This window comes from Typopeltis vanoorti, chromosome 6 (genome assembly GCF_054136105.1).
Source record: "Typopeltis vanoorti isolate ZY-2024b chromosome 6, IOZ_Tvanoo_1.0, whole genome shotgun sequence".
NCBI lineage: Eukaryota > Metazoa > Arthropoda > Arachnida > Uropygi > Thelyphonidae > Typopeltis > Typopeltis vanoorti.
In genome coordinates this window covers 65,656,055-65,681,845 of record NC_143554.1, presented here as the reverse complement: position 1 = coordinate 65,681,845, position 25,791 = coordinate 65,656,055, and the positions used below count along the sequence as shown (strand labels likewise).

General features: G+C 37.1%; 1 protein-coding gene across 1 annotated transcript in view; it reads left to right on the top strand.

Moving 5' to 3' along the window:
• Positions 1–25,791, top strand: part of Nipped-A (Transcription-associated protein Nipped-A) — a 936,100-nt gene that overhangs the window by 836,928 nt on the left and 73,381 nt on the right. Inside the window, exon 57 of the mRNA XM_090393977.1 lies at positions 18,190–18,356. Coding sequence (XP_090250103.1) covers positions 18,190–18,356 — 167 coding nt within the window. The remainder of the gene's footprint in view (positions 1–18,189; positions 18,357–25,791) is intronic.

Genomic DNA, 25,791 nt, shown 5'->3' with positions numbered 1-25,791 from the left:
TGGTCAGATTTAACCTGATGAATAATATGTATAAAAGTTACTGTTAAGCAAAAAAGTATTTACATTTAAACAAATTTATGGTCAAATGTGTTTGTACAAATTAATTCTTTCTAAAAAATTAAAAACATCATACAATTAGCCTGAGTCTGCTAGCATTTCACTGAGTGTATATGGCTCGGTTAGATAGGTGAAAATTTCATTCCTCCCTCGTGTAAATTTTTGACAATCTACCAGAATATGATGAATTGCGAGATGTGTGTTGCATTTTTCACATATGGGAGGGTCATCAGCTCTCAGTAAATGAGAATGCATAAGGTGACTGTGACCTATGCAGAGCCTAGCAAGGACAACCTCCTCCCTTCTCTTTGTACTTTGACTAGAATGCCAGTGTTTAATTTCAGGTTTAATGTTATATAATTTGTTTGTTGATGCTTCTTGCCATGTTAACTCCCACTGAGCAATTAGTTTTGATCTTATAAGTTGTCTGTATATGGAACTGTCAAACAGTATGTGGAGAAGGTATGATCTGATTTAGCAGCTGCATCTGCAGCCTCATTTCCTTTGATTCTGATGTGTGCTGGGAATCCAGCAGAACTGAACATCAAAATTAAGGATTTTCATTTTGTGAAGCAGGCGTAGCACCTCATAAAGTACTGGATGTGGATTATACATAGGAGAGGAGATAGCCTGTAATGAGCTCAGTGAGTCTGTATAAATCATATACTTTTGGTAGCAGTTTTCTTTTATATGCACAAGTGCAAGCTGAATGTCATGTAACTCTGCTGTATAATTACTGCAGTGTGGTGGGATCTGATTTGAGATAATACACAGCAGCATAGCCAACAGAGGTGTTAGTTCTTGAACCATCAGTATAGATGGGTATCAGCGTGTGCTGCTCTGTGTGCATTAAGCAATTGCAGGTAAATGGATGATGGGATATAAGATTTCTGTAGCTGACAAAGTGAGAGGTTGCAGGATGGTGTGCAAAACCTGCCATGGTGGAATGCTGTTATGTTTAGTGTAGCTAATGTTGTCAACATTTATACTAACAGCTTGCACAGTTTCTTTAATACACATACCAAAAGGATGTATAGCAGTTTGATGTGTGTGATATTGAGCTTCCCAATGCAGAGAGAAGATACTATTCCATGTAGGGTGATCTGGGAGAGATTTTATTTTTAGTGCGTAATTAAGAGACAACTGTTTCCATCGAAGTGATAGAGCCGGTTCATTTGCTTCAACATAGACTTTCAGTGGGTGAGGTGTGAAAGGCACCAGTAGCTATCCGTATACCCTGATGATTGATGGAATCCAACCATCGTAGGTTACTCTGTCTTGCCGAAACATAGACTTGGGACCCCATAACTCATCTTTGAACGTATGAGTGCACGATAAGAGATGGAGCAATGAAGCTCGATCAGCACCCCACTCAGTAGAGGATAGATTGCGAAGGAGGTTCAAAGTTCTTTTGCACTTTTCTCTTAGTTGATGAATGTGTGCTAGAAATGTGAGTTTTCTGTCAAAAATGAGTTCCAAGAACTTGGTTTCTGTAGCTACCGGAATAACAGTATGTCCCATTCTTAGTTCATGATCTGGGTGATGAGTGCGTTTTCGACAGAAGTGTACACAGACACTTTTTTCTGTTGAAAACCTAAACCCATTATTAAGAGCCCACAGAGAGACATGATCAATTGCTTGCTGAAGTTGTCTTTCAATTACCCTCATGTTACGTGAGTGACAGTAAATTGTGAAGTCATCAACATATAGAGCATTGTCTACAGTGGGAGGAAGCTGTTCAATGATTGAGTTAATTTTAATAGCAAAAAGGGAGAGATGATATGGTCAAGATAGCGTACTTCCCACTCTGAGTTGGAAAGTTCACCTGGACAGAAAGTTTTTAATAAATATAGGGAGGTGTCCTTTGAATCCTAGGTTATAGAGGTCTTTTAATATGCCATATCTCCAGGCTGTGTCATAAGCTTTTTCCATGTCAAAAAAAAACTGAGACAAGATGTTCTCGCTTCAGAAATGCATCTCTTATAAAAGTTTCTAACTGAACTAAATGGTCTAAAGTTGATCGATGTCTACAGAAACCACATTGTGTATTGGAGAGAAGCCTGTTGCTTTCTAAATACCAGAGAAGTCTGGCATTAACCATTTTCTCTAGTATCTTACAAAGACAGCTGGTCAGAGCAATGGATCAATAATTATTTGCTTCTGTTGGATCTTTTCCTGGTTTTGAGATAGCAATATAGCAATGGCAATTGACTTATGTCAAGAATTTGGAAATGCTTCTGCAAGTATTCTATTGTATAATAAGAGAAGAAGATCCATAGAAGTTGATGGTAGATGTTTTATCATTTCATAATGGATGTCATCAGGTCCTACTGCACTAGGGTGAGATTGTAGGAGAGCTCTTTTTAGTTCCTCCTTGACAAATGGCTGATTATATGGCTGAAGAATGTTGGTAGAAAAATTAAGCCTTTGTTTCTCTTGCTGCTCTTTCAGTATTAAAAATTCCAGAGAATATGAAGCTGTTGAGATTTTAGCAATAGCTTTGGGATCAGCAAGAACACTTCCATTGTAGTCTAAGGTGGACAAACAGTGTGTACTATATCTGCCTTTCATTTTCCAGATTTTATCCCATACAATTTTTGGACTGGTCATTTGATTAATTGATTTAGTAAATTGGATCCATGATTGTTTTTAACTCTGATGTCTTGCATAACGGGCTTTGGCTCTAGCACACTTGAATGTTATTAAATTTGATGTGGTGGGGTATCTACGAAATATGATATATGTTCTGTGTTATTTTTTTTGGCTGTCTGACATTCTGGGTTCCACCAAGGCTTTGGACAGACTGGAAATCAAGATGATGTTTTGGGGATGGAGATTGTTGCTACCTGTTATATGTTTACAGTTTGATTGATGGCATCAGCATTAAACTTTGCAAGATGAGAGAAAGTGTTCCAGTCAGCTTGGTCCATTTTCCATATAGGTATCTGTATGGGTGAACATGGATCCTGTGAAGACATTGTACAAAGAACAGGAAAATGATCACTTCCATATATGTTCTCTTCAACGTCCCACATGAGCAGTGGAAGAATGAAAGGAGAACAGATTGTAAGATCAATTGCAGAATTTGAGCAGGTAGGCATATGGAAGAAAGTATTGAGTTCATTTATTTAGAAGGGAAAGGTTATTATTATCAAGAAGTTTTTCAATGATTCGACCTCATCTATTAGTGTTGGCACTACCCCATAGAGTATTGTGACAGTTAAAGTCACCCATCAAAAGTATGGGTTCAGGCAGTTGCGAGATAAGGTTATCAAGATCAATTTAATTTAACTCAGCATTTGGTGGTAAATAAATTGAACATACTGTAATAAGAAATCCCACAGAGAAGCGAATCGTTACTGCTTCCAGAGAAGTATTAAGTTGGACCTGATGGAAAGGAACATGACTGCCCACTAGGATAGCTACTCCTCCATGAACAGGACCATCTCCAGTTCTATCCTTACATACACCAGTGAAATTCCTAAAGGTACGGTCCTCATTGGGTCTTAAGTAAGTTTCCTGTAGACAGAAACAGAAAGGTTTGTGTTCTGCAACAACATGTTGATATTGTCAATATTCTGGCGGATCCCACGACAGTTCCATTGTAAATTTTCCTATTGTCTTGATTTTATTGACTTGTCTGGTTTTTGAGAGGTTGAGGGCTTACCTTTGTCAGATTTATCTTTATCCACTGTTTTAGGGAAGTATGGATGGCCAGTGTCCATCTCTTTCTCTGGTAGAGTGTTCAAAACATCAAATGTGTTAGGGTCAGTTGGTATGCTTAGTTTGCTTTCAGTGGGTATTGAGGTATCCATTTTTTCTGTGCAAGTGTCTGGTGGTTTATCTTTGAGTAAAGTCTCCACCATAATTTTTTTGACAGGTGAGTTTTATCGAATGGGACTATTTTTGAAGTTGTCTCTGGAGTAAGGCCATAGGTCTTGTGATTAATGCGCTCAACAGAGAAGCACTTGCGATCGTAAAGTTCAGGTATGGTGAAATTATGTTGGAGTTGCTGTTGCCACATTTTTAATGGTTACTTTTTCAGCATAAGAGGATCGTAGAACAGGTGTAATGGTGGCCAGCTTTCTTTTTGCATCCTGATATGTTTTTTCCTGTTTTAATTTTTTGTATCTCATTTTTCATCTTTCCATTTCTGACATGCACGAGAGTATGCTGGATGATCTCCCTGATAGTTTACACATTTAGCTTTTTTTTCACAGCAAGATTTATTATTGTGTTCTTTACTACCTCATCGGACACAGGTAGTAGAACCACAACAAGCAGTTTGGACATGTCCATATCTTTGACATTTAAAGTATCTCAGTGGGTTAAGGATGTACATTCTAACAGGACAGCTGAGATATCCTGCTTTTACAGATGTCGTAGGTAGGCCTAGGTGTATCAAAAGCAAGGATGATGTTCTTGGTTGAGACCAGGTGACCATCCCTGCGTATCAGGATGCACCTCACACTCGTCGCTCCTTGATCTTTAAGCTCTGAACATATCTCCTCATCAGGAACATCAAGGGGATCCCTTTCTGATATCACTCCTCTACTGGAATTGAGTGTTCTGCGAGGTGTTACTGCAATTTGTATTCCACCCATTGTCGTTGCTCTCAGTAGTTTCTCGGAATATTGTTTGCACATTGTTTCGACGAGGATATCACCAGAATGCAATTTCTTGACAGTTTTGGGAGGTCCTGCCAGTCCTTCTAAACCTTTTTAGATAAAGAAGGGTGACATTTTCCCAATTGGTTTTTCACCTCTTGCATGAATGATTAAAAAGGTTGGTACATTTATGTTAGTATCCGATATCTTTTGTTTTCTTGTTTCCATATGCTGTGTCTATATTATCAGTACTTGGCCCACTACCCAGCAAGCAAAGACTGCGTTCATGAGTGGAACGCCAGGGCTACCCTGGATGCTATACCAGCACTGTAGCTGGTCTAGGATCCGGACCATGGGGTGAGAGACTTGCTGCAACACCGTTGACCCTTGCAGGCAAGCCCACTAAATGATTGATCCTGGCTGGGCCATCCAGGACCACCTGTCTTGTCGAAGCAGGGGCAAAAGTAGTGCAAGACTATCACGATCCCTCCCCCCCCCCTTTCCGGATGTTCACGGGTTGCACCGCACGGTGGCAGAGCGTTGGAGCCCAGTGATGGTGGTCTGGAAAAAGGATAGTGAAAACAACTTAGGAGAAGGAGAGCAAACAATATGGAAAGAAAAGCAAAGAAAAAAAAGTAAGAATGAAAAAGGCCAGTGCCATCACTGGGAGGTCCCCTCCACTATGAAAAGGTGCCCCACATGGAGGGGGTCACTATCAGGAATAACTGATAGTGAGCGAGCAGGAGGTATATAAGGAAATGAGTAAACTTGATGTCAACAAGGCCATGGGACCTCATAGTGTATCACCGCGTGTCTTGAAGGAATGTTCCGGGGAGTTAACAACAGTTTTACCATACATTTTTAACATGAGTCTTAGATTAGCCCAGGTTCCAAAGGAGTGGAAAGATGGCAAAGTTGTTCCTCTTCATAAAAGGGGGAGGGGGGGGCAATAAGACTAAAGCTTTGAATTATAGGCCAATCTGCTTGTCTGGAGTTGTGATCAAGGTGTTGGAGAAGCTAGTGAGGATAAGAATTCACAACAGTAGAATTCTTTTTAATGGGCAGCATGGGTTTGCTAAAGGATGTATTTAACATTCTGCTTACTTATTATAACAAAACAATGAATACATTGGACAAGGATGCATATATAGTAGTATATTTAAATTTTGCAAAGACTTTTCATAGATTGCCATATGACAAACTAATAGTTAAATTGGAACAGATGGGGTTGGATAGTAAATTAGTGCACTGGATTGGAGATGACTGTCTGATAGGTATCAGCAGGTTGTGTATACAGGAGTGATATCCCAGAAGAGGAAAGTCATTAGTGGCATGCTCCAGGGTCTGTTTTGTAACCGCTGTTGTTTAATTTGTATGTAAATGACATTGGAAAGGGCTTAAATGGTGATATACAGTTGTTTGCAGATGATGCAAATTTGGGGGGGGAGTTATGAGAAGTAGAGTAGATGTTGTAGCTTTGCGAGAGGACGTAAAAATAAACTGTTTGAATGGGTGAGGGGGGGGGGGTATCAGTTTAATGTTGCAAAGTGTGAGGTTTTAAACTTTGGGACACAAATATATAATTGGTGGGGATATTTTAGAGGACATGGAGGAGATGAAAATTTTTGGGATTATGGTATATAGAGACTTACTTGATGTAGAAGGATGTTTTGATTCCATTGTACAAGACTTTGATCAGGTCTGCATATGGATTATTGTGCACAGATTTGGTTGCCAGGTTTTCAAAAGGATGATGAGATGTTGGAGAGGGTTCAGAGAGAATGGACTAAGTTGATTTCTGGCCTCTGGAATGTGGAACATAATGACAGATTGAGGGAATGCAAATTACAGAGTCTAGTATATAGAAGGAAGAGGAGAGACATGATTGAGGCATGTAAGTTTGTAAGGGGTAATTACCAGATTAACATGGATGAGATTTTTCATATAATATCTGGAGACAGGAAGAACAAGAAGCCATCCTTGGAAGCTATAGAAGGTGAGTGTGAGAAGTAGATTTTTTGCATGGAGAATGGTAGGTGATTGGAATGCATTGCCTGAGTGCAGGAACAGTGAATGCATTTAAGTCGAAGTATGATGAGCTGTGCTTATGAGAGTGGGACCTCCCACGATAAATCTCTTGACTCCATGAAGGTCTGTTGATAATACTAACATGAATATTATTGTTAGTTTATCAGCCTCCATGGAGTCAAGAGATTAATCATGGGAGGTCCCACACTCACAAGCACAGTTCATCATACCTCGACTTAATAATTTCATTCACTGTTCCTGCATTCAGGCATTGCATTCCAATCACCTACCATTCTCCATGCAATAATGCTCCTTGAAAATCGTAAGTTATTATTATTTTCTTATGCATCTCTGTGGAATCAAAGACTCATCATTGGTGGCTGCACTAAGTGTTATTTGCACAATGTATATCATACTTGATCTCGTTCATTGATGGAGCACTCACACCCATCTGACAACTCATTCCTCATACCCTTGCTAACTACATTCTTACATAACTTCCAGGTGTGTAACTCTTGTTTTCTTGCTTACTACTGTGTATTGGAATAAGTCTTCTGTTTTATAGAAACAGTGAATACCCAATAACTTATGTTTCTATCATATCTCTTTTCCAACTGTCAACTAGACTTTGTAGCTCACAGACCTTCAGTCTACCCTTATACAGAATACCTCATAAGCCGGTCACAATCTTGGTCATTCACCTCTGGATCTCCATTGCATCCTTTTCTGTATAGGTCCAGATTGACATTATTCAAGCCTTATAAAGAGAAATAAAAATCTCACTGTTTCTGCTCGTCAGTGTTCTTCAGGTAATCCAATGAGCTATGTGGCCACCTTTGCAATATGCCCCTTTAAACTTCAACTCACTGTACATATTCACCCCCAAATTCCAGGCTGCCTCAGTTTTCTGTAGTCCAGTTCGAATATTATAGTTAAGTTATCTCTCCATCTTTGAGTGCATAGTCTTACAGTTTACCATATTAAAGTGGTAGCCATTATCCCTTACCCATATTTTTATCTCCTACCTTTTCCTGATACCTTATTTCATGTAATATACATCTGTTATATTATCTATAGGATGGTCCCTACTCTTATTTCTTTCTATTCTTTTCTTCTTTCTTGTTCCTTCCCCCCAATGCTATTAGAGTAATAGAGGGCTAGGGGTGATTCTTTCAATGTTTCTACTTTTTTCATCTCTTCATGCATAGAAGGCAACGGAAAAACCACTATGCTTCTACTTTTTCCCTAGTTTGGATGAGCAGTAAAGATCAAAATGACGAGTGATGCACAGCTCAGGATGGGTCCCCTGGGTCCAGAACTGCGCAATTGGCTAGCAGGGAGGTCACTTGTTCCCGTATGGATATGGACCAGATTGCATGTCAGTCATATCAATCTTCTTTACTAGAGAGTGGTTTAATGACATCATGGAATGGACTGGTTTAAGAATGATGGAAGCGACAGACAGAGAAATGGGGAAGAGCTGCTCATCTGCTGCAACCCTCTTGCTAGAGGATGCTACCGGACGACGACCTTTTCCTGGATTTATTTCCTCTATATATATATACTGCATTTTGATGCCTGTCAATCAGACATCCTCTTATCCATATCATCCTTCCCATTGCCATCACCTGCCTTCTCTATTTCCACCATATATACTCTTCTTTGATGTCTGTCCATCAACCATCCTCTTATCCATATCACCCCATCCATGTGGTACACCTGTTCGTGGTGGAGGTGACCACTGAATGATCACATTTTTTCATTTCTTTTTTCTTCTCATATTCTTCTCTCTGTTTTTCACTCTCTTATCTTTCAGACCAACATCACTAGAAGATTCAGTGCCCACCACATTACACTGCACCAAGTGGTGTGGCATGACTCATGGATATCCAGAAAGGGGAGGTTCCTGGTGGTCATGCACTGATTTGGCATGACATGCAATCCTGGATGGCCAGCCAGGATCGATCATCTAGTGGACCTCCTTGTTATAGCAGGTCTCCTTCCCCATACAGCACAACAGCAAGATGGGGAAGGAGACTAACTATTGGTATGGTAAATGAGAACTCTAGGCTGAGTTTGCTCATTTATTTAGTATGTCTTTCATTTTCAAGTTCTTCAGGTCCTTAGCAAGCCCCACCCAAGTTCATAAACCATCAGCAGATAGCAAAAACAAGAAACAAAAAACATCCTAGATATGTTCTACTTTACCATTATCCCTATAATACATTCAACATGTGAATGTTCTGATGAAAAAATGTCACTCTTCTTTATCCAGAAGGTTTGGCACTATCCCTGAAATCTGTTATATATATATATATATATATATATAAAAACCTATTCAGGATACATTTTTAGTTGAAACATCTTGCCAGAAACATTCAGAGCAACTCCTCAATGCAACATCATTTGGGACAATATGGTACCTTCAAACAAAACTTTGATGCTGGAATGGGATCTCCTCTCTTTCCTCAATAATAAAATTTACTCTGAATTAAAAGATCGAGGAGCGACAGCCATGAAAAGAATTCATACACAGGGATAGTGTCCTTGTACTAATAAGTAATGTCTTTGCACAAATTTAACATCCCGAAATCTCCAGCAGCAGTGAAAGCAGGGTATCTCACCTGTCCTATCAGACTTGACATCCTGAATCCTTTGCACCGCTTAAAGTACCAGAAATACAGTCATGCTTGGACTGCTTGTTTTTGCTCTGCCATCTTGTGCCATCTGTTAGAGCAGTACGAAGCATGAAAATAAATATTGTGAATATAATGCACTCAAATATGCTGATTGCAAGGGAGAACACACATCATCATACTCCAAAACATGCCTGACGAAGTATGGAAAAGGGATTCAAAAGTCAAGACAGAGCAGAATATGCTATATCAGAAGGTGAAGTATGCCACAAACATATACAGGGTGTCCCAAAATTCACGCAAGAAGTAATTTTGATAGAAAACACAGTTTTTTAATTAAAAATTGTAATTTCTTATTAATTCATAAAGTATACAGTATAGGGTTATGCATGGAATAGCATATCGGGTAAATGGCCTCCACGGCTTTGCTGGCACATATGCACTCTTTTGTCGAAATTTTCCATGACCGTTTTGCATAAATGTGGCTGAATTTCGTTGATACAGCGCTCAATTTCTTCCTTCAAGGAAGAAATTGAGTCTGAAATTGAAATTGGGTGGTCGTGGGCTTGTTGGCATAAACCTTAGACTTCAAAAAAGTCCAACGCCGTTAAGTCACATGATCTGGGCGGCCAATTCTGATCACCAAAACGGGAAATTACATGACCAGGAAATAACTCATGCAGTAATTGAATTGTTTCTCGGGCTGTATGGCATGTGGCACCGTCTTGTTGACCCCACATGTCGTCCACATCCATATCTTGCAATTTAGGCACAAAAAACTGGATTATCATGTCGCGATAGCGAGTACCATTAACTGTTATTGCCTTACCAGCCGCATTTTCGAAGAAGAATGGACCGATGATGCCTCCAGCCCAAAATCTGCACCAAACAGTGAGTGACACGTTGTGGATGCATTTGTTTCTCAACAATCACTCGTGGATTTTCTGAACCCCAAATGCGACAATTTTGTCGATTAACGAAGCCATCAAGATGAAAATGAGCCTCATCACCGAAGATGATTTTGTTCGAAAAATAAGCATCCACTTGTTGTTGTTCCATAATCCATTTAACGAACTCTTTTCGCTGTGTGTGGTCAGTAGGCTTCAGTTCTTGAGTCAATTGAACTTTGTAAGCATAAAGATGCAAATCTTTCATGAGAATACGCTGTAGAGAGCTTCTCGAAATGCTCAATTCAAGACCACGGTGCCGAATTGATGTTCCTGGACTTTCAGCAACACTCTCATGAACTGCGTCGATGTTTTCTGTTGAACGACTTATTGAAGGACGGCCAGAGTGTATAAGATCACTAATTGATCCAGTTTCCTTGAATTTTTTAATTAATCTTTTCACAGTTGATGAAGTTAAATCACTATTCCGATCATATTTTGTACGAAAATTGCGAACTGTAGCTGCCAAACCTTCATTATTTTTAAAATGTTGCTCAACAATGAAAATGCGTTGTTCTTTTGTGTAACCTCCATTTTTAATAACCCTGAACTGTCAGCTGTTACGCTGTCTTTTTTTTCTCGTTGGCAACACTTTACCACACAAATGGCGCTAAATTTAAATCTTGCATGAATTTTGGGACACCCTGTAGTAGAAAACCTCTTCAACTAAGACAGTAACAGTAAAAAAAAAAAATTTTTAAGGGGATATTAATATGTATAACTGTCCCACCTCACAGTTACATCAACTCTGAATGGGATGATTTACTCTGAAATAAAAATTAAAAATAACCCCTCATTTCTGAAAACATGCCAAATATGATCTCACTACATGAGAGCCCTTTAATTAGAAAAATAATGGATCATGCACCTCAAAAAATCAAGGATATACTCTCAGACCCATTATTAGACAAAATGGATACTTGTATGTCCTCAGAGAAATTCAAAACTATTAAAATATTCAATATCCTGGATGGAGTTGATAGTGTCTTGGATATTTTTTCCTGTGGAGAAAGAGATGAACACTGGCCATCAATTCTCCAAAAAGGTAAAAGATTGATAAAAACAATTTCTCACAATTCTGGAAGCCAGGTGATCTACCATAAATAAATCTTGAGAGCATTTCTATAATGGAATTGTGGATTGTGCTAAAATAGTAATGTATCCAAGTCTTCTTGGAGAAGCATAAAGCAGTGTATTGGTTTTGCAAGAGATATACTCAAAGCTTGATGAAAATTCCTACATTACTGTTTGTTAATTATCCATAAGTACAGGATAAGAGATGACCCTGCCTATGGAATTTCACTCTCTTTGTTAATTTCCACTCCATTTCAGTAAGTCCCACTCAGCACTAACATACAGCCCACTGCCATCTGCTTCTCAGTAGAACCTCTTTTTGCAGTTTGCTGCATCTACTTACTGCTTGATGTAAATACATCGCATGATATTGCCACTAATGGAGAGTTTAAATGACCACAACACTCTCTGGGAATAGTACACATGCAAGCATCAGAGGAAGAATTTTAGAGCATATAAGCTATAACAATAATCTCTCCCTCTTAAATATGGAAACACCATCCATATGCCTACCTGAACATTCACTGTTCACCACCTCCTCTTCTCACCATTTAAGTGGAAAACCAATAATTTATATGGTAGCAATAATTTCCTGCAACACCCATGCTTTTTTACATGGAGGACTTATATATGGATAAATTTAATCTGTCGCTGATGTCATGATAGAAAATAAGTAAGTTGAGTGGTTCGCTCATCCCCTCCCCAGCAATAGTTGATTCTGCAACATTACCTTAGCTCCTATCAAATACAGTGAATCAAGTTACATTGTATAATATAGTATTTCACAATGGAAATACATAAAACGTCTAGTTGGTTTCCACCTTTTCATAAACCAAGGTGAAATACTAAGTGCACAATTATCAAGAAATCTCAGAACAAAGCTTGGGGGGGGGTCTCTTCCAAAGCTACCTCACAATAAATTTGATTGCTTATAAATGTGCTTGAGCATGATACATTTGTCTTCAGAGCCAATGAACTGCTAAATTCAACACACATTTTTTATAACCATATCAACCAGCTCCAGCTCCAAACAGTTCTGGGATAAAATTTAGAAAGCAAAGAGCAGATATATACCATCTACATACTTTCATTCCTACAACATGATGTACAGTTTCTGCAAAGGCAATTGCAGATACTCTTGGGGAGAGTTTTGCCATAACATCAGCAATATCTTCTTACTTCCTGGCCCTAAAAAACAAGGCAAAAAAAAAATATCTTCATATAACTTCAAATGGTCTGGAACTTTACAACATTCAAGGAAAGAAGAACTAAATGCTGCTTTTCTGCAATATCTACTAACTGCTGTAGGAGCAGATAATACCCATTATGAGATGGTTTCACATCTGTCACCATCTTTAATACATCGACTGCTCTACTGCAACAGAATTTTCTTCAGGTAGGGATTTCCTTTATTCAACTCAGTTGTAACTTTATTATAAAGAAATGCATAAGTTACTAAGGCAAGACCATTCACAAAATCATGCACTTCTCATATATCATATGCTTTTCAAACAAATTCTTCCTTTTATTACCGTCTTCAGTCTTTTAACCACTAATCCTAAGATACTGATTGACCTATAATATGATTCCTCTGTCTTGGAACCCCCTTTATGCAGAACCATTTTTGACTCCACTGCCAGTTCCCTTGCACATTCACATAATACAAAGGCTGATATCCCATCTAATTCTCTGGCCAAATTAAAGTTCTATACATCTTGAGCACTTCTATCTCACACCAGTCATTGTCACATCTGGCACTGCAGTATCTCCTCAACTATTTTGTCTGATTCTGATTACCTACCTACCATCAGCACTAATTATTATCCTTTTATAGTCATTCTTTCTTTTACTTGCCACACAGCAGAACTGTTTGATATTTTCTTTTGCCTGCTCAGCTGACTTCCTCTCATAATCAGCTTTTTCCTTCTGTACCATATTGGTCACCCTTCATGTCTGTTTCTTTTATTGCTCGTGTACTTGCTTATCGCATTTTTTTTTATATATGCTCCAGAACTTTTTCTGCAGGGTCAGTTTAATGGTGCTACTAATTACTTCAAACACCCCTTGGCCATCTCTCATGCACTGCTACTTTCCCTCTCAAGATTTTTATGATATGGCACTGCTTCAAGCTGGTTTCTCAGCTTATCACAATCACCTGCTCTGTAAACACACACATACCCTCTTCTTAACTGAAAATTTCCACATCTCTGGCATGCACTCTGGTTAAGACCACATGATTACTCTCCCCAGTTAGAGGCAGTATGGCTACCTTAATTATTGACAGGTTCTCTGATGATATCACCAGTTCTAGCATTCTTAAACCTTGAATTCCTCTTCATCATATGCTATCTCTATTAATTATCTATTAACAGCTATAATAAATTTCATATTCTTCCCTCCATAATAATTACTCACATTGCACTCATTCTGCTAATTTATCGACGGAAATCTATAAGGTAGAACAGATGAAAGAGCTGTATCAATGTTTCGCTCATTAAGGTCAGCCTTCCTTGAAGCAAGAATTCGCTCTTCTTCTTCTAGGGTCCATCTAGCCTTGGCTATCCTACAGAGATAAGAGTATTAGCCTCAGCAGGATGTGTAGATGATCGATGAACACCTAGACCTCAAACAGAAGAGGAACATGAGCAGTAGGAACACAGAAATGGAATATGTCACAATTAGAACATACAGCAGGTAGAGTTGATGATGATAAGGCTAATGATGGTGTTTTTTGTGGTACTATCCTAAGAGAGGAACGTTCCTTTATATTACTTGTTTTTATTGTAGCGAGCAAGAAACCTATCATGGGTGCTAACCCTGATAGAAGGAAATAGTGTGTACCATTGGTTGACTGAAGCCAGATGGACAACTTCACGGGCCTGCACAACCTTAACGTTGATTTGTTTGCTGTCAACACCCTTCTCCTCAATTCATATCTATCATATGGCAGGAAACTTATAATCTGTTCCTTCTCACTCTTCTCCTTTGCTTTGTCCAACAACTCCTTCACATTCTATTATTATTATCTAATCATATGACTGCATAGGATTAAGGAACATGCAAGTAAAAAAGCCATGGATCACCTAGGATATTCTAGATCTAATAGATGAAAGAAGGAAATACAAAACCTCCCTAAAGGAAGATAGCAAAAACAAATATAAACATATAAAAAATATAAATAGAAAGTGTAAAGAAGCAAAAGAACAATGGTATACAGAGAAATGTAAAGAAATAGAAGATCTATCAAAGACTGGAAGAATCGATAAAGCTTATAACATTATAAAAGGAATAAGCCAACAAAACAAGACAAAAAAGTACAATTATCAAAAATGAACAGGAGAACATACTTATAGATAAGGAAAATAGTTCGGAAAGATGGAAGGAGTACTTAGAAGATCTATATAGTTGAAAAGATCTAGATGCCAAGGCTATAGAAGATGAAACAAGACTTGATGTGGAAGAAATTGGTCCAACTATATTAAAAGATGAATTTGAATGGGCACTGAATGAATTGTCAACCAATAAGGCACCAGGCATTGATAACATCCCTTCAGAATTAATAAAGTACTCAGGAAACATAACTAAGTCATCCCTTTTCAAGATCATAAAGGATGTTTATGAAACGGGGCATCTCCAAAGATTTTACACAATGCTCTATCATACCCATTCCTAAAGTAAATAATGCAAACAAGTGTGAAAATCATCGAACAATAAGCTTAATATCACATACTTTGAAAATACTACTCAAAATTATACAAAAAAGACTAACGAAAAAGGTTGAAGGACATATTGGCAGTGACCAGTTTGGATTCAGGAAACAGCAGGGGGGACAAGAGAAGCAATCTTAGCTCTAAGAACAGTTATCGAAAGAAGATTTGAGAAGAATCAAAATACTCTGATAGTCTTTCTTGACTCGAAGAAAGCCTTAAATAGTATCGACTGGAACCAAATGTTTCACCTCCTAAAAACAATACATTGGACAGATAGAAGGCTCATATTTAATCTTTACAGGCACCAAGAAGCCCTAATAGAAACAGCCAGCAATAAAACAAAAACCGCAATAGCAAAAATACGTAGAGGTGTAAGACAGGGGGTTCTCTCTCTCACCCATATTGTTTAATAAATAAATTGAAAGAACTAATAGAAGCAGGAATTAAGATAAATGGAATGAATATTAACTGGCTACAGTTCACGGATGATATAGCAGTTATAGCTGATAACGAAAACAAACTGAAAGCCACCCTGATGAAGATGGAAGAAATTTTCACACAGTACAGCCTAAAAATTAATTGTAAGAAAACAAAACTATTAATTACAAATAAAGCAAATCCAATGAAAATAAACCTAGAAATAAATAATAACCTAATACAACAGGTATCCTTTTTTTAGATATCATGGAAGTCTATCACAGAAGATGGAAGAAACAATCAGATATTAAAGCATGAATTATCTTAGCCAAAAAAGCATTCTACAACAGAAGAAACATTTTTACCAAAGGACTTAGCATCCAGTTAAAAAAAAAAAAGGCTAGTGAAAACATATATATGGAGCATTGCATTATATGGTTGTGAGGCCTGGACCTTAACAAAACAAGATATCAAAACGTTGGAGGCATTTGAACTTTAATGCTGGAGAAAGATGGTGAAAATTAGTTGGAAGAAAGGAAAAGTAATGAAGTTCTAAATATAGTTCATGAAGAGCGGTCATTAATGAAACACATCAATAAGAGAAGAAAAAGCCTAATTGGACACCATTTGAGGCATGGGGGATTGTAGAAGGAAAGAGACCACGAGGCAGACCAAGAATTTCATATATAAATAACATAATGATGCTAACTGGTGCTAAGAGTTATGAAGAGATAAGGAGGTCACAAGACAGGATGTTCTGATATGCTGCTATAATTATCAATCTTCGGATTGATGCACCAAAGAAAAGAAGCTACTCCGTGGAGCTCTTGGACTCATCCCTCGATGAGTCTAAAAACTCTATTATTGGTATGAGTCGAGCACTATCCAACATTCATGCAGTATCTATCATACTTTGTTTTGAACTCATTCACGGTCATGGCACCCACAACACACTCTGGCAACCTATTCCACTCATTCACCACTCTCCAAGCAAAAAATCTGGTCCTGACACCCCTGCTAACTGCACTCTTGCTCAGTTTCCAAGGATAGTTCCTAGTTCTCCCACCACCACCAGACCTCTTCTGAAAAATTTCCTCTGTATTAATTTTGTAAAAACCCTTCAGTAATATGTATGTCAGAATCATATTGGCTCCTTTCTGCCTGTCAACCAACTTCTGTAACCCACCGTCTTAAACCTGTCATCATAAGATTGATTCCATAGATTTTATACCATCTTGGTCACTTGCCTTTGGATCTTCTCTCCACCTCTTCCTCACCCCCCCCCCCCCCCAAGAAACCCAGATGACTAGGTCTGCATGCAGTAGTCAAGATGGGGTCTTACCAAGGCTCTATAAAGAGATATGATAACCTGCTTGTCAAGGTATTCTTCAGTAACCAAGTAATCCAATGAGCTCTTTTAACCAGTTTTGCAATATGTCCTCTAACTAAATTCTCTATCCACTAACATCACCAAATCCCTGTCATCATCAATTTCCTGGAGTAGTGTTCCATCAATGTGGTATACAGCTGGTAATCTTTTCACCCCAAAATGCACTTTATACTTTGCCACATTAAATGGATATCCATTCTCCTTTACCCAGACTGCCAGTCTATCCAAATGATCGTGCAAAATTTTAACATCATCAGTATTAACTATTGCTCTACCCAATTTTGCGTCGCCAGGACATAACCGAATAGTTCCTCTCTGATCCTTTCCTATATCATTAATGAACAAATTAAATAGTAGTGGCCCAAGAACAGAGTCCTGCAGCATACCACTAGTCACAGACCTTCTACTGGACTCTACTCCTCAATAAATTATGTGATATCTCGCCATCAACCACCCTGTAATCCACTTCACCAACTTTATATCCATCCTCCATGTGCTGCAGTTTATTGATTAGAATTTCATGTGGTATCCTCTCAAAAGCTTTTGCAAAGTACAGCAGTATAACTGTAAATTCATTAACTTTAACCAACTCAGCTGTCACTGTATTATAAAATGTGAGCAAATTACTGAAGCACAACCTGCCATTTGCAAAACTATGTTGCCCCCACGTAGTATCCTATTTCTGTCTATCCATTCCTGTATTTTGCTCTTAACCAACTTCTCAAGTACCTTGACTATGATGACTCCCGATATGCCAGTTGGTCAGTAATTTACTGCATCACTCTTGGAGCCTCCTTTATGCAGTGGAACTATGCCCCCCCCCCCACGGGACTAACTCAATCTTAGACTTAAACAATGTGGTGAAAGGTACTGCCAATTCCCTAGTACCTTCCTGTAAAACTAGCTGGTATACCACCTAATCCCATAGTTGTATTCACATCAAGCTTCTGTAATATCTTATGCACCTACAGTTCCATATATACTTATATTTCTATATTAGCCCTTGTCTCTCTTGTTACTTCAATACCTCAGCCTGGATGACATACCCTTGCAAAGTGTTCACTTGGTAATTCAACTATTTCATCTACTTTAGTTATTATACTAAAATATCTAAAGTTGCTTGAAAGAGCACTGTTCACATATTATGCAATCTTTATGCTATGCTTAGTATACTAAATGTGCAATTGTTTTACAACTTTCTTTGGGTAGAATTTATATAAAAATAAATCATTTTAATTACAATATAAAATGTTTGTATAATTGCAACTGCAAAATTGTAAACATAAAATAATTGATATATATTATGTGTGAATTTCTTCCCAGACCCTCAACATGCTCAAGGAGTATGTACTCCACAACAAGGACAGCAACCCACTGAATCTGGACCGATACGTGCCACAGCACCTATGTGGCGCTGTAGTCGAATTATGCATATGCAAAGAGATCTTCATCCAACTGTATTATCCTCATTGGAAGGGATCGTTGATCAGGTAGTTAACATAATAAGCTTAAGCCTACATAATTTTTTTTGCTATCATTAAATAATTCTAAACCTGTGATTATAGAAGAGAATATTTTTAGATTTCATTAAATTTCAGAAATTTTACCCATTCCCTAATGATAGGTAAATTTCTTTTGATGCCATTGACTAAATTATATCGTATCATCATTGTATAAGCGTATGATATATATATAGTTATGAGTTGACATTCTTACTAGTTTCGGATTAGCAGTTTTAGCAATCTTTCAAAGTTAATTAATCTGTTATTGGTGAATTTCCAATATAGTCACATCTAACATATCAAGTGTGAAGCACTTTGCTGTTAATCCTGTGAATGTCTTCTCACACACCTAGTAAAGACTAGCAAAACAAACACCAGTTTTGCTATCCTTTCCTTTTCCATTTTGGTTAAGTGATCATACGCCTTAGATTAGCTCTACTTACACATTTTAAAATGCTGTTAGGTTTCTTCCTAATATCGTTATTTTTAATATGATTCTGCATAGATTCCATCTGTTCACTCCCTTATCTTTTCTCAGAACTCTCTCAGATCATTAAGCATATGTTCAAATTGGTTAAACACTGTGTGAAATGTTTTGAATAATTTCTCTCTGACCTCATATAAATTTTATTCAGCTCACTCCCAGCCATACCAGCTTTGTTTATTCATCCAAATTTAATTTGTCACCTTCACTCAGAATCATGCCTAAATAGCTGAAATATTTTATTTTATTTATTCCACAGGTTCTTCACTGAAAATCCATTTGATGTTTTCCAGTTTGCTGTCTTTTTTTTTTTTTTTTTTTTTAGTTTTCCATCTTTTTGTTGCTGATTTTCACACCAAACCCATTACATAATAACTATTCATTTTAATTAAAGGGTCCTGATAACTTGTTCTCAGGATCTATGAACACTTTTTCTCTTGGCACAGTGTGCAAACAGAAAAGGTGTTCAAATTTCTGCAGCTGTATGGTGTGAATAGAACATTATCCAAATCAATATATAGCCTATACTTAAGTTGTAATATAGTATCATCTGCATAAAAGTATGGAAAGAAACTGAATATTTCCATATTTGATGCTAGGTTTAATACATCTTTCTTTCATAATGTGATCCATATAGATGATGAATAACATTTGGGATAGTGTGATGATGATACGATATAATTTCACACCATCTTCTTGCATTTCCTTCAATTCTAACAGCTGATTTACAACTTAAGTATAGGTTATGTATCACTCTATGCAATGTTTCATTTTCATCATTCAGATAAAAGATACTGTAGAGATTTGAACAACATTTCTCTTGGCACCTTGTCATATGTCTTTTCCAAATCAACTACTCAGCTGCTTACTTAAATACAGATACTTGTTATGTTACTGTGATTTCTCAACTATTTGTCTTAAAATAAAAATCTATTCCTGACAACTGCTATTTAGACTGAATGCAGCTTGTTCTTCTCTGGGTTGTTGCTGTTCTACAATTTTCCTTCGTTTCTGAAAAATGCTTGTATAAATTATGTCTATAACCATGAATGGTGAAATTCCTCTAATTCTTACCTTTAATTCTTTATTGCCTTTTTTTTTTCTTTTTTTTTTTATAGATGGCTATTATGATAGGTCTCCTCCAATCTTATATTATACAGCCAGGTTTCCTGAAGAATTGCAAAGGATAATTCGGTAAGGTGATTATAACAATCGGCAAATATTCAACTTCGACAAAACTGATGTCTTTTGGAAGCTTCTGCCAACAAAAACTTTCCTAACTAAAACTGAAGCATCTCAACCAAGATACAAAGTATCTAAAGATCATCTTATACTTTTATTAGAAGGCAACTTTAAACTCAAGCCTATGCTCGTTTATCATGCGCTGAATTCAAGATCTAACATTATTGAAGAAATCAGTACAATTGGAAAATGACTTGGATTTAATGAACTGGATAATGAAGATATGAGAAACTTGCTCGATTCCCATTCAGAACAGTTAAGCGAGAATGATCTCCTTCAACTAGAAGAACAGTATGCGTATGAAGAAGATGAGTGCAAACAAGAAGCTAACTGCAATAGAACTTGAGCTAGTTTTCAATCACATTGAGCATGATAAGGAAATTTTGTTTGCTGATCCTGATAGGGAACAAAGCTTCGAAGTCTGCCGAAATCATGATAAAGCAGTCGCCAGCTATCACAAATTGCATGACAAGATGAAAAAGTCGAGCACTATTCAAACATCTTTACTTTAGCTCAATCATATGTTTAGACATTAAATAAAAATTTAAGCAATTGATTTTTATTTACTTTGGTGATTTTCTCCTCTAATATAGCTTATACTGTAAATTTTTTTCAAATTTATGCTAACTGATGGATGAATTATAATTATTCCTATTGGATATTGTATTCTCTTAATGCCATTTCGCTAAGCACGCATGAATTGATGGATTAATTAATCACATTAAGTGACGTGTCCCTGTACTGGGTACCAAAAATTAGTGAATGTTTAGTACAATAACTGGTTGCTCTTTAAAGGTATTGAAATTTCAGCTGATAGGCTCAAACAGAAGTTTCAGAAACTGAGGTATGTGACTTGGTACCACAGTATTTATGCTCATTTCTTGCATTAGAAAAAAGATAAAGAAATAATTACACTAGGAAACAAAACATATTGGCTGCATAAAGATTACCTGTTTCCAAAACCATGTTCTCCTACACAATTTTCCACATGGAAAATGGAACATAGTGACCAGAACAATTTTTCACTTGCAAAATTTAATGCTAAAGCAGTCAATCAAAGACTTATCACTAAAGCAAGTAACAGATTGTATTGTACAGGCAGCAATAGCTACAATTCCAAAAATATCATGAGAATTTTAACTGTATCCAAAACTGAGTACCAAGCAGCTAAAAGAGATTATGACAGAGCATGGGGTATATTTTGTAGATACTCTACTGTGTCAAATCTCATTGCTTTCGAATGTGTTCAGGCAAAAGCATGTTAAGTTAGACATCAGTGTCAAAAGCAGTCTTGAATTTTATTTACTTCTATTAATGAAACAAAAAATTCAAAAATCATATGGGATAAAAATCTGTAAAATAAAAGATAGATAGAATATACCATTTGTCTATCTTGAATCATAATGGATATGTTGCTTCTGAAACCAAATCCATGGCTGACATTTTCAAAGAAAATTTTGCTTGGATCTCAGCAACAACAACATATTTTTCAGAATTTTTAATCTTGAAAGAAGGGAAACAGTATTTAGTCTGTTCTACAAATTATCGGGATAAATTATTATTCCAGTAACAACGTATGCAAAGTTTCTTAGGACTCATTTTCGGCAGAAAGCTTACATTCCTCACCCATATTCATCAACTCAATGTAGAAACAGAAGAGAGTTAGTTGTTATTGCTTGACTCCAGTCATCTTGCACACTCTTAGTTACTGAGGGCTGATGACTAACATGTGTGAACAACACTGTAGCAAGTATAAATATGAGAGATTATTCCTGGAATCAACCTCAGCTCTAAAAAAAAACACCCCAAACCTCAACAAATTTGGATGCATGAGACTACCCCAAATATGGGAAGCTTGCATTCTTAGAACATCAGCCCAAACAGCGAAGACTACTATCCAATTTAGCCCACTAGGTGGCACCTTTTAGGACTCTAGGACCAACTTGTTATCTTCAGCCATATTTGTTCAGAGAAAAGTTAAAAAGTGCACTGAATATATTCTGCTCTCTGTCCTTTACTGAATGGGCAGATCGATTTTCCTTACTCTACCTTTATTTTACACATGTTTGACTAGAACTTAATTATGAGTCTTCAGTTTACAGTTCTGCAAGTAAGAGTACACTCCGATGGGTGGATACTGTCCATCATCAGGATATATGAATAACTATTCTTTTTGCACATCACCTACAAAGTCTTTGTCAGTACAAATGAATCTGCATCCTACATGGACAAGTGTTCTGATACCTCTGTTGGTGATGCTGCTGCGTTTCCTGACCTTATTATATCCAGAAAAATCTCCATTTGATTACAGTAATTATGTAGCAGAGTTGGATGCCATTCAGCTTCCATTTATGCACATAAAAGTAAACTGCTATCAAAAAAATAATTTATACAGATTCATTCTCTGCTTTATAATCCACATCCAGTGCTTTGAGGTTTTGCAACTGTTATATAAAATGAAGACACTTAATATTAATGTCCAGTTTGTGCTCGAATCCCAGCCACATTGAAAATGAGACAGTAGTAACATTCCTCATTAATATAAATCAGCTCATACTTTTTCTACATACTGTTTGTCAGTCCCTTGTACATGCTACAGACAATTTATAAGATAAAATTAATTACCTAGTGGTGGTCATCATGCCTGGAAGCACTGACGAACAAACTGTATGAGATTTAACCCGAAATTAGGTACTGGCAATCCAGTCAATGTAGAAACAGAAGAGAGTTAGTTGTTATTGCTTGATTCCAGTCACAGTCATCTTGCACACTCTTAGTTACTGAGGGCTGATGACTAACATATGTGTGAACAACACTGCAGCAAGTATAAATATGAGAGATTATTCCTGGAATCAACCTCAGCTCTAAAAAAAAAAACTCCCCAAACCTCAACAAATTTGGATGCATGAGACTACCCCAAATATGGGAGGCTTGCATTCTTAGAACATCGGCCCAACAGCCAAGACTACTATCCAATTTAGCCCACTAGGTGGCACCTTTTAGGACTCTAGGACCAACTTGTCTTCAGCCATATTTGTTCAATGTTAGTGCCTGCATGCACATATCATTAATTTTTTGTTCCTTGAAGATGGTAATGTAACATTACCGAAATATAGGAAGTATTAATTAAAGTTTTTTAATTAATATAACAGTATACATTGTCTTTTTATAAAAAATTGACAGTTAATATAATACGACATTGGATATCTAATCACGCCAAATTGCATGACTTTGCATTTACTGACATTGAACTGATATCCATTTTCCTATGCCGAACAATTCCATGCTATTCAAATCATTCTGCACATATCAGCATATAGCTGTATGTTCCCTGTCAAATCCTTCCTAATGTCATTAATTTATAGATTGAATAACAGTAAACCAAGGAGTGATCCTTGTGGTATACCACTGGTTACCTTAAATTTTGCAGACTCACAACCCCCCATGTACTACTTTTTGATATCTGTCAGTCAGCTATATTCTTATCTGTGTTAAATTTTATAATTCAAATCCATATTCTCCGTTTTATGCAACAGCCTTCCATGCTGTGTTCTGTCAACAGTCTTAGCAAAATCCAGAAAGTATCATTGTGTATTCATTCCCCTTGTCTAGCTCAATGGTAACATTATTCTAGAATTTGAGCAAGTTAATAAAACATGACTTTCCCTTAGTGAATCCATTCTGTTCATTGCAAAGTAGAGATTCCCTATTAACTCATTTCTAAATGCAAGTCCTAACCAACTTTTACAATATCTTCACCACCACCACTCCTGAGATATTGATAGTTGGATATGTCGGTCTTTGCACCATCCCTCGTGCAATGAGATTACAATTACATTCTTTTCACTGATGCGGAATCTTCTGTGTTCCAAGACTCAAATTATATAGTCTAGTTTAAAGCAATAGCCAATTCGGCTGAACACTGTTTTAGCACTTGTGCTGATATCCCATTGGTCCCTATTGCTGAATTCTTATTCAGTTTGTGCAACAGCTCTAATACCTCCTCCTCATATGCCTGAGTTTCATTTTCTAGTGAAGAAGTAGCAGTGAGTTCAATGTTGCATACATCAGGTTGATAGCTTTTAGTAAAATGAGAACTCATTAGTTGAACAACTTCTTCTGCATCTCTCACCTCTCATACCATCTGCATTCAGTATTCTTTGATATTCATATTCTTTCTTTTACTTGCAGCATACTGATAAAATTCTTTGGTGTTATCTTTAGCTTGCGGATCCAGTTCCTTTTCATACTCAGACTTAGCTTTCTGTACAACAGTTGTGACTCGTGTTATAATTATCATAACAGACATCATCCTTAACACACAGTATTCCTTCTACATCATCCTTTTCTTAAGAATCTCTTGCTTGATAAGATTACACATCCATTTGACTCCTACCCTGTTTATTCTTCGAACTCTCAGGACGCATTCTGATATTGCATCATTTAAGTATTTTTTTTAAATGCTTCCCATGCACTGTCAATATTCTTCCAATCCAGTAACCAATACCATTGCCCTGAATTTGATATACTCCTCAGTTGATCATAATTTCCTGCTTTGTAGTTCAGCATGTAACCTTTCCTTAATGAGACATTTATAAACTTAGCCATTTCCCAAGTGATTACTGTATGATTCATGCAGGAGGCAGAATAGTTAAGTCTTTAAGTGAAACACCGCTGACACTACGGAATCCAACACTCTTTGACCTTGAGTCCTGTTACTTGCTGCATGAGAAAGTCGTCTCATAACAGTTCAATAAATTCAGTTTCATTCTTCTCATGGGATTTTACTGTTACTCAATCAGTGTTTTGATATTTAAAGTCCCTCCCCCCCTTATTATTACTCTTTTCACACCCATTGTCTTTATTTGGTGATGCATTTCTTCATTACTAGCAACTGATCCACCAGGTCTGTAACAACTCCCCGCTATGTATTTGATCTTGTTAGATTCCTCCTCACACCAGATGACATCAAACTCACTGCCACATGAAAAACTGTTACTAGTACTACAATCATAGGTCTCAACACTAACTGGATTCAAGTCAACTGATATTAAAAGCATTCACCCTCCTTTCCTATCTGAATACAACAAAGTACATTTACTTGTCTCACACAAGTGTTCTATGCTACATTTCAGATTTCTGTGCTCTATTTGAAATGGGAATAATCTGATATCATTAGCAGCACACTCCCTCCTCTCCTATCCTTTTGAAAAATGCTCTACCCTTTGCACTTTATACCAGTTAGATGTTTGATTCTGATAGCCAGGTCTCACTAATGCCTACAATCTGAGGTCCCAACATATTGACCAAGGCAACCAACTCTACCCCCTTTCTTTCTGCTACTCCTAGCATTCATGTACCAACATAATAAGCTACCTGCATGTTCTTTTGTATACTCTTGTCTGTAGTCTACATCAGTGCTTCCCAAACTGTGGGCCGCGGCCCCCTGGGAGCCGTAGGTTTTGTTGGGGGGGGGGGGGGGGTGAAATAATGAAAACAAATTTAAAATCTTTTAAGACTAAGTAGATTTTTTTTATCTTAAAAGAAGCGTATTTAATTTTTATTATTTATTATTTCTTTTTTGTTATTTTTTATATTTTAATGGGAAAAAATCATATAATGGTGCGGATTCACAAATTTTGCTTCCTGCATATTTCAGCGCTTAATGAATATTAGTAAATATATGCTTATTCATAT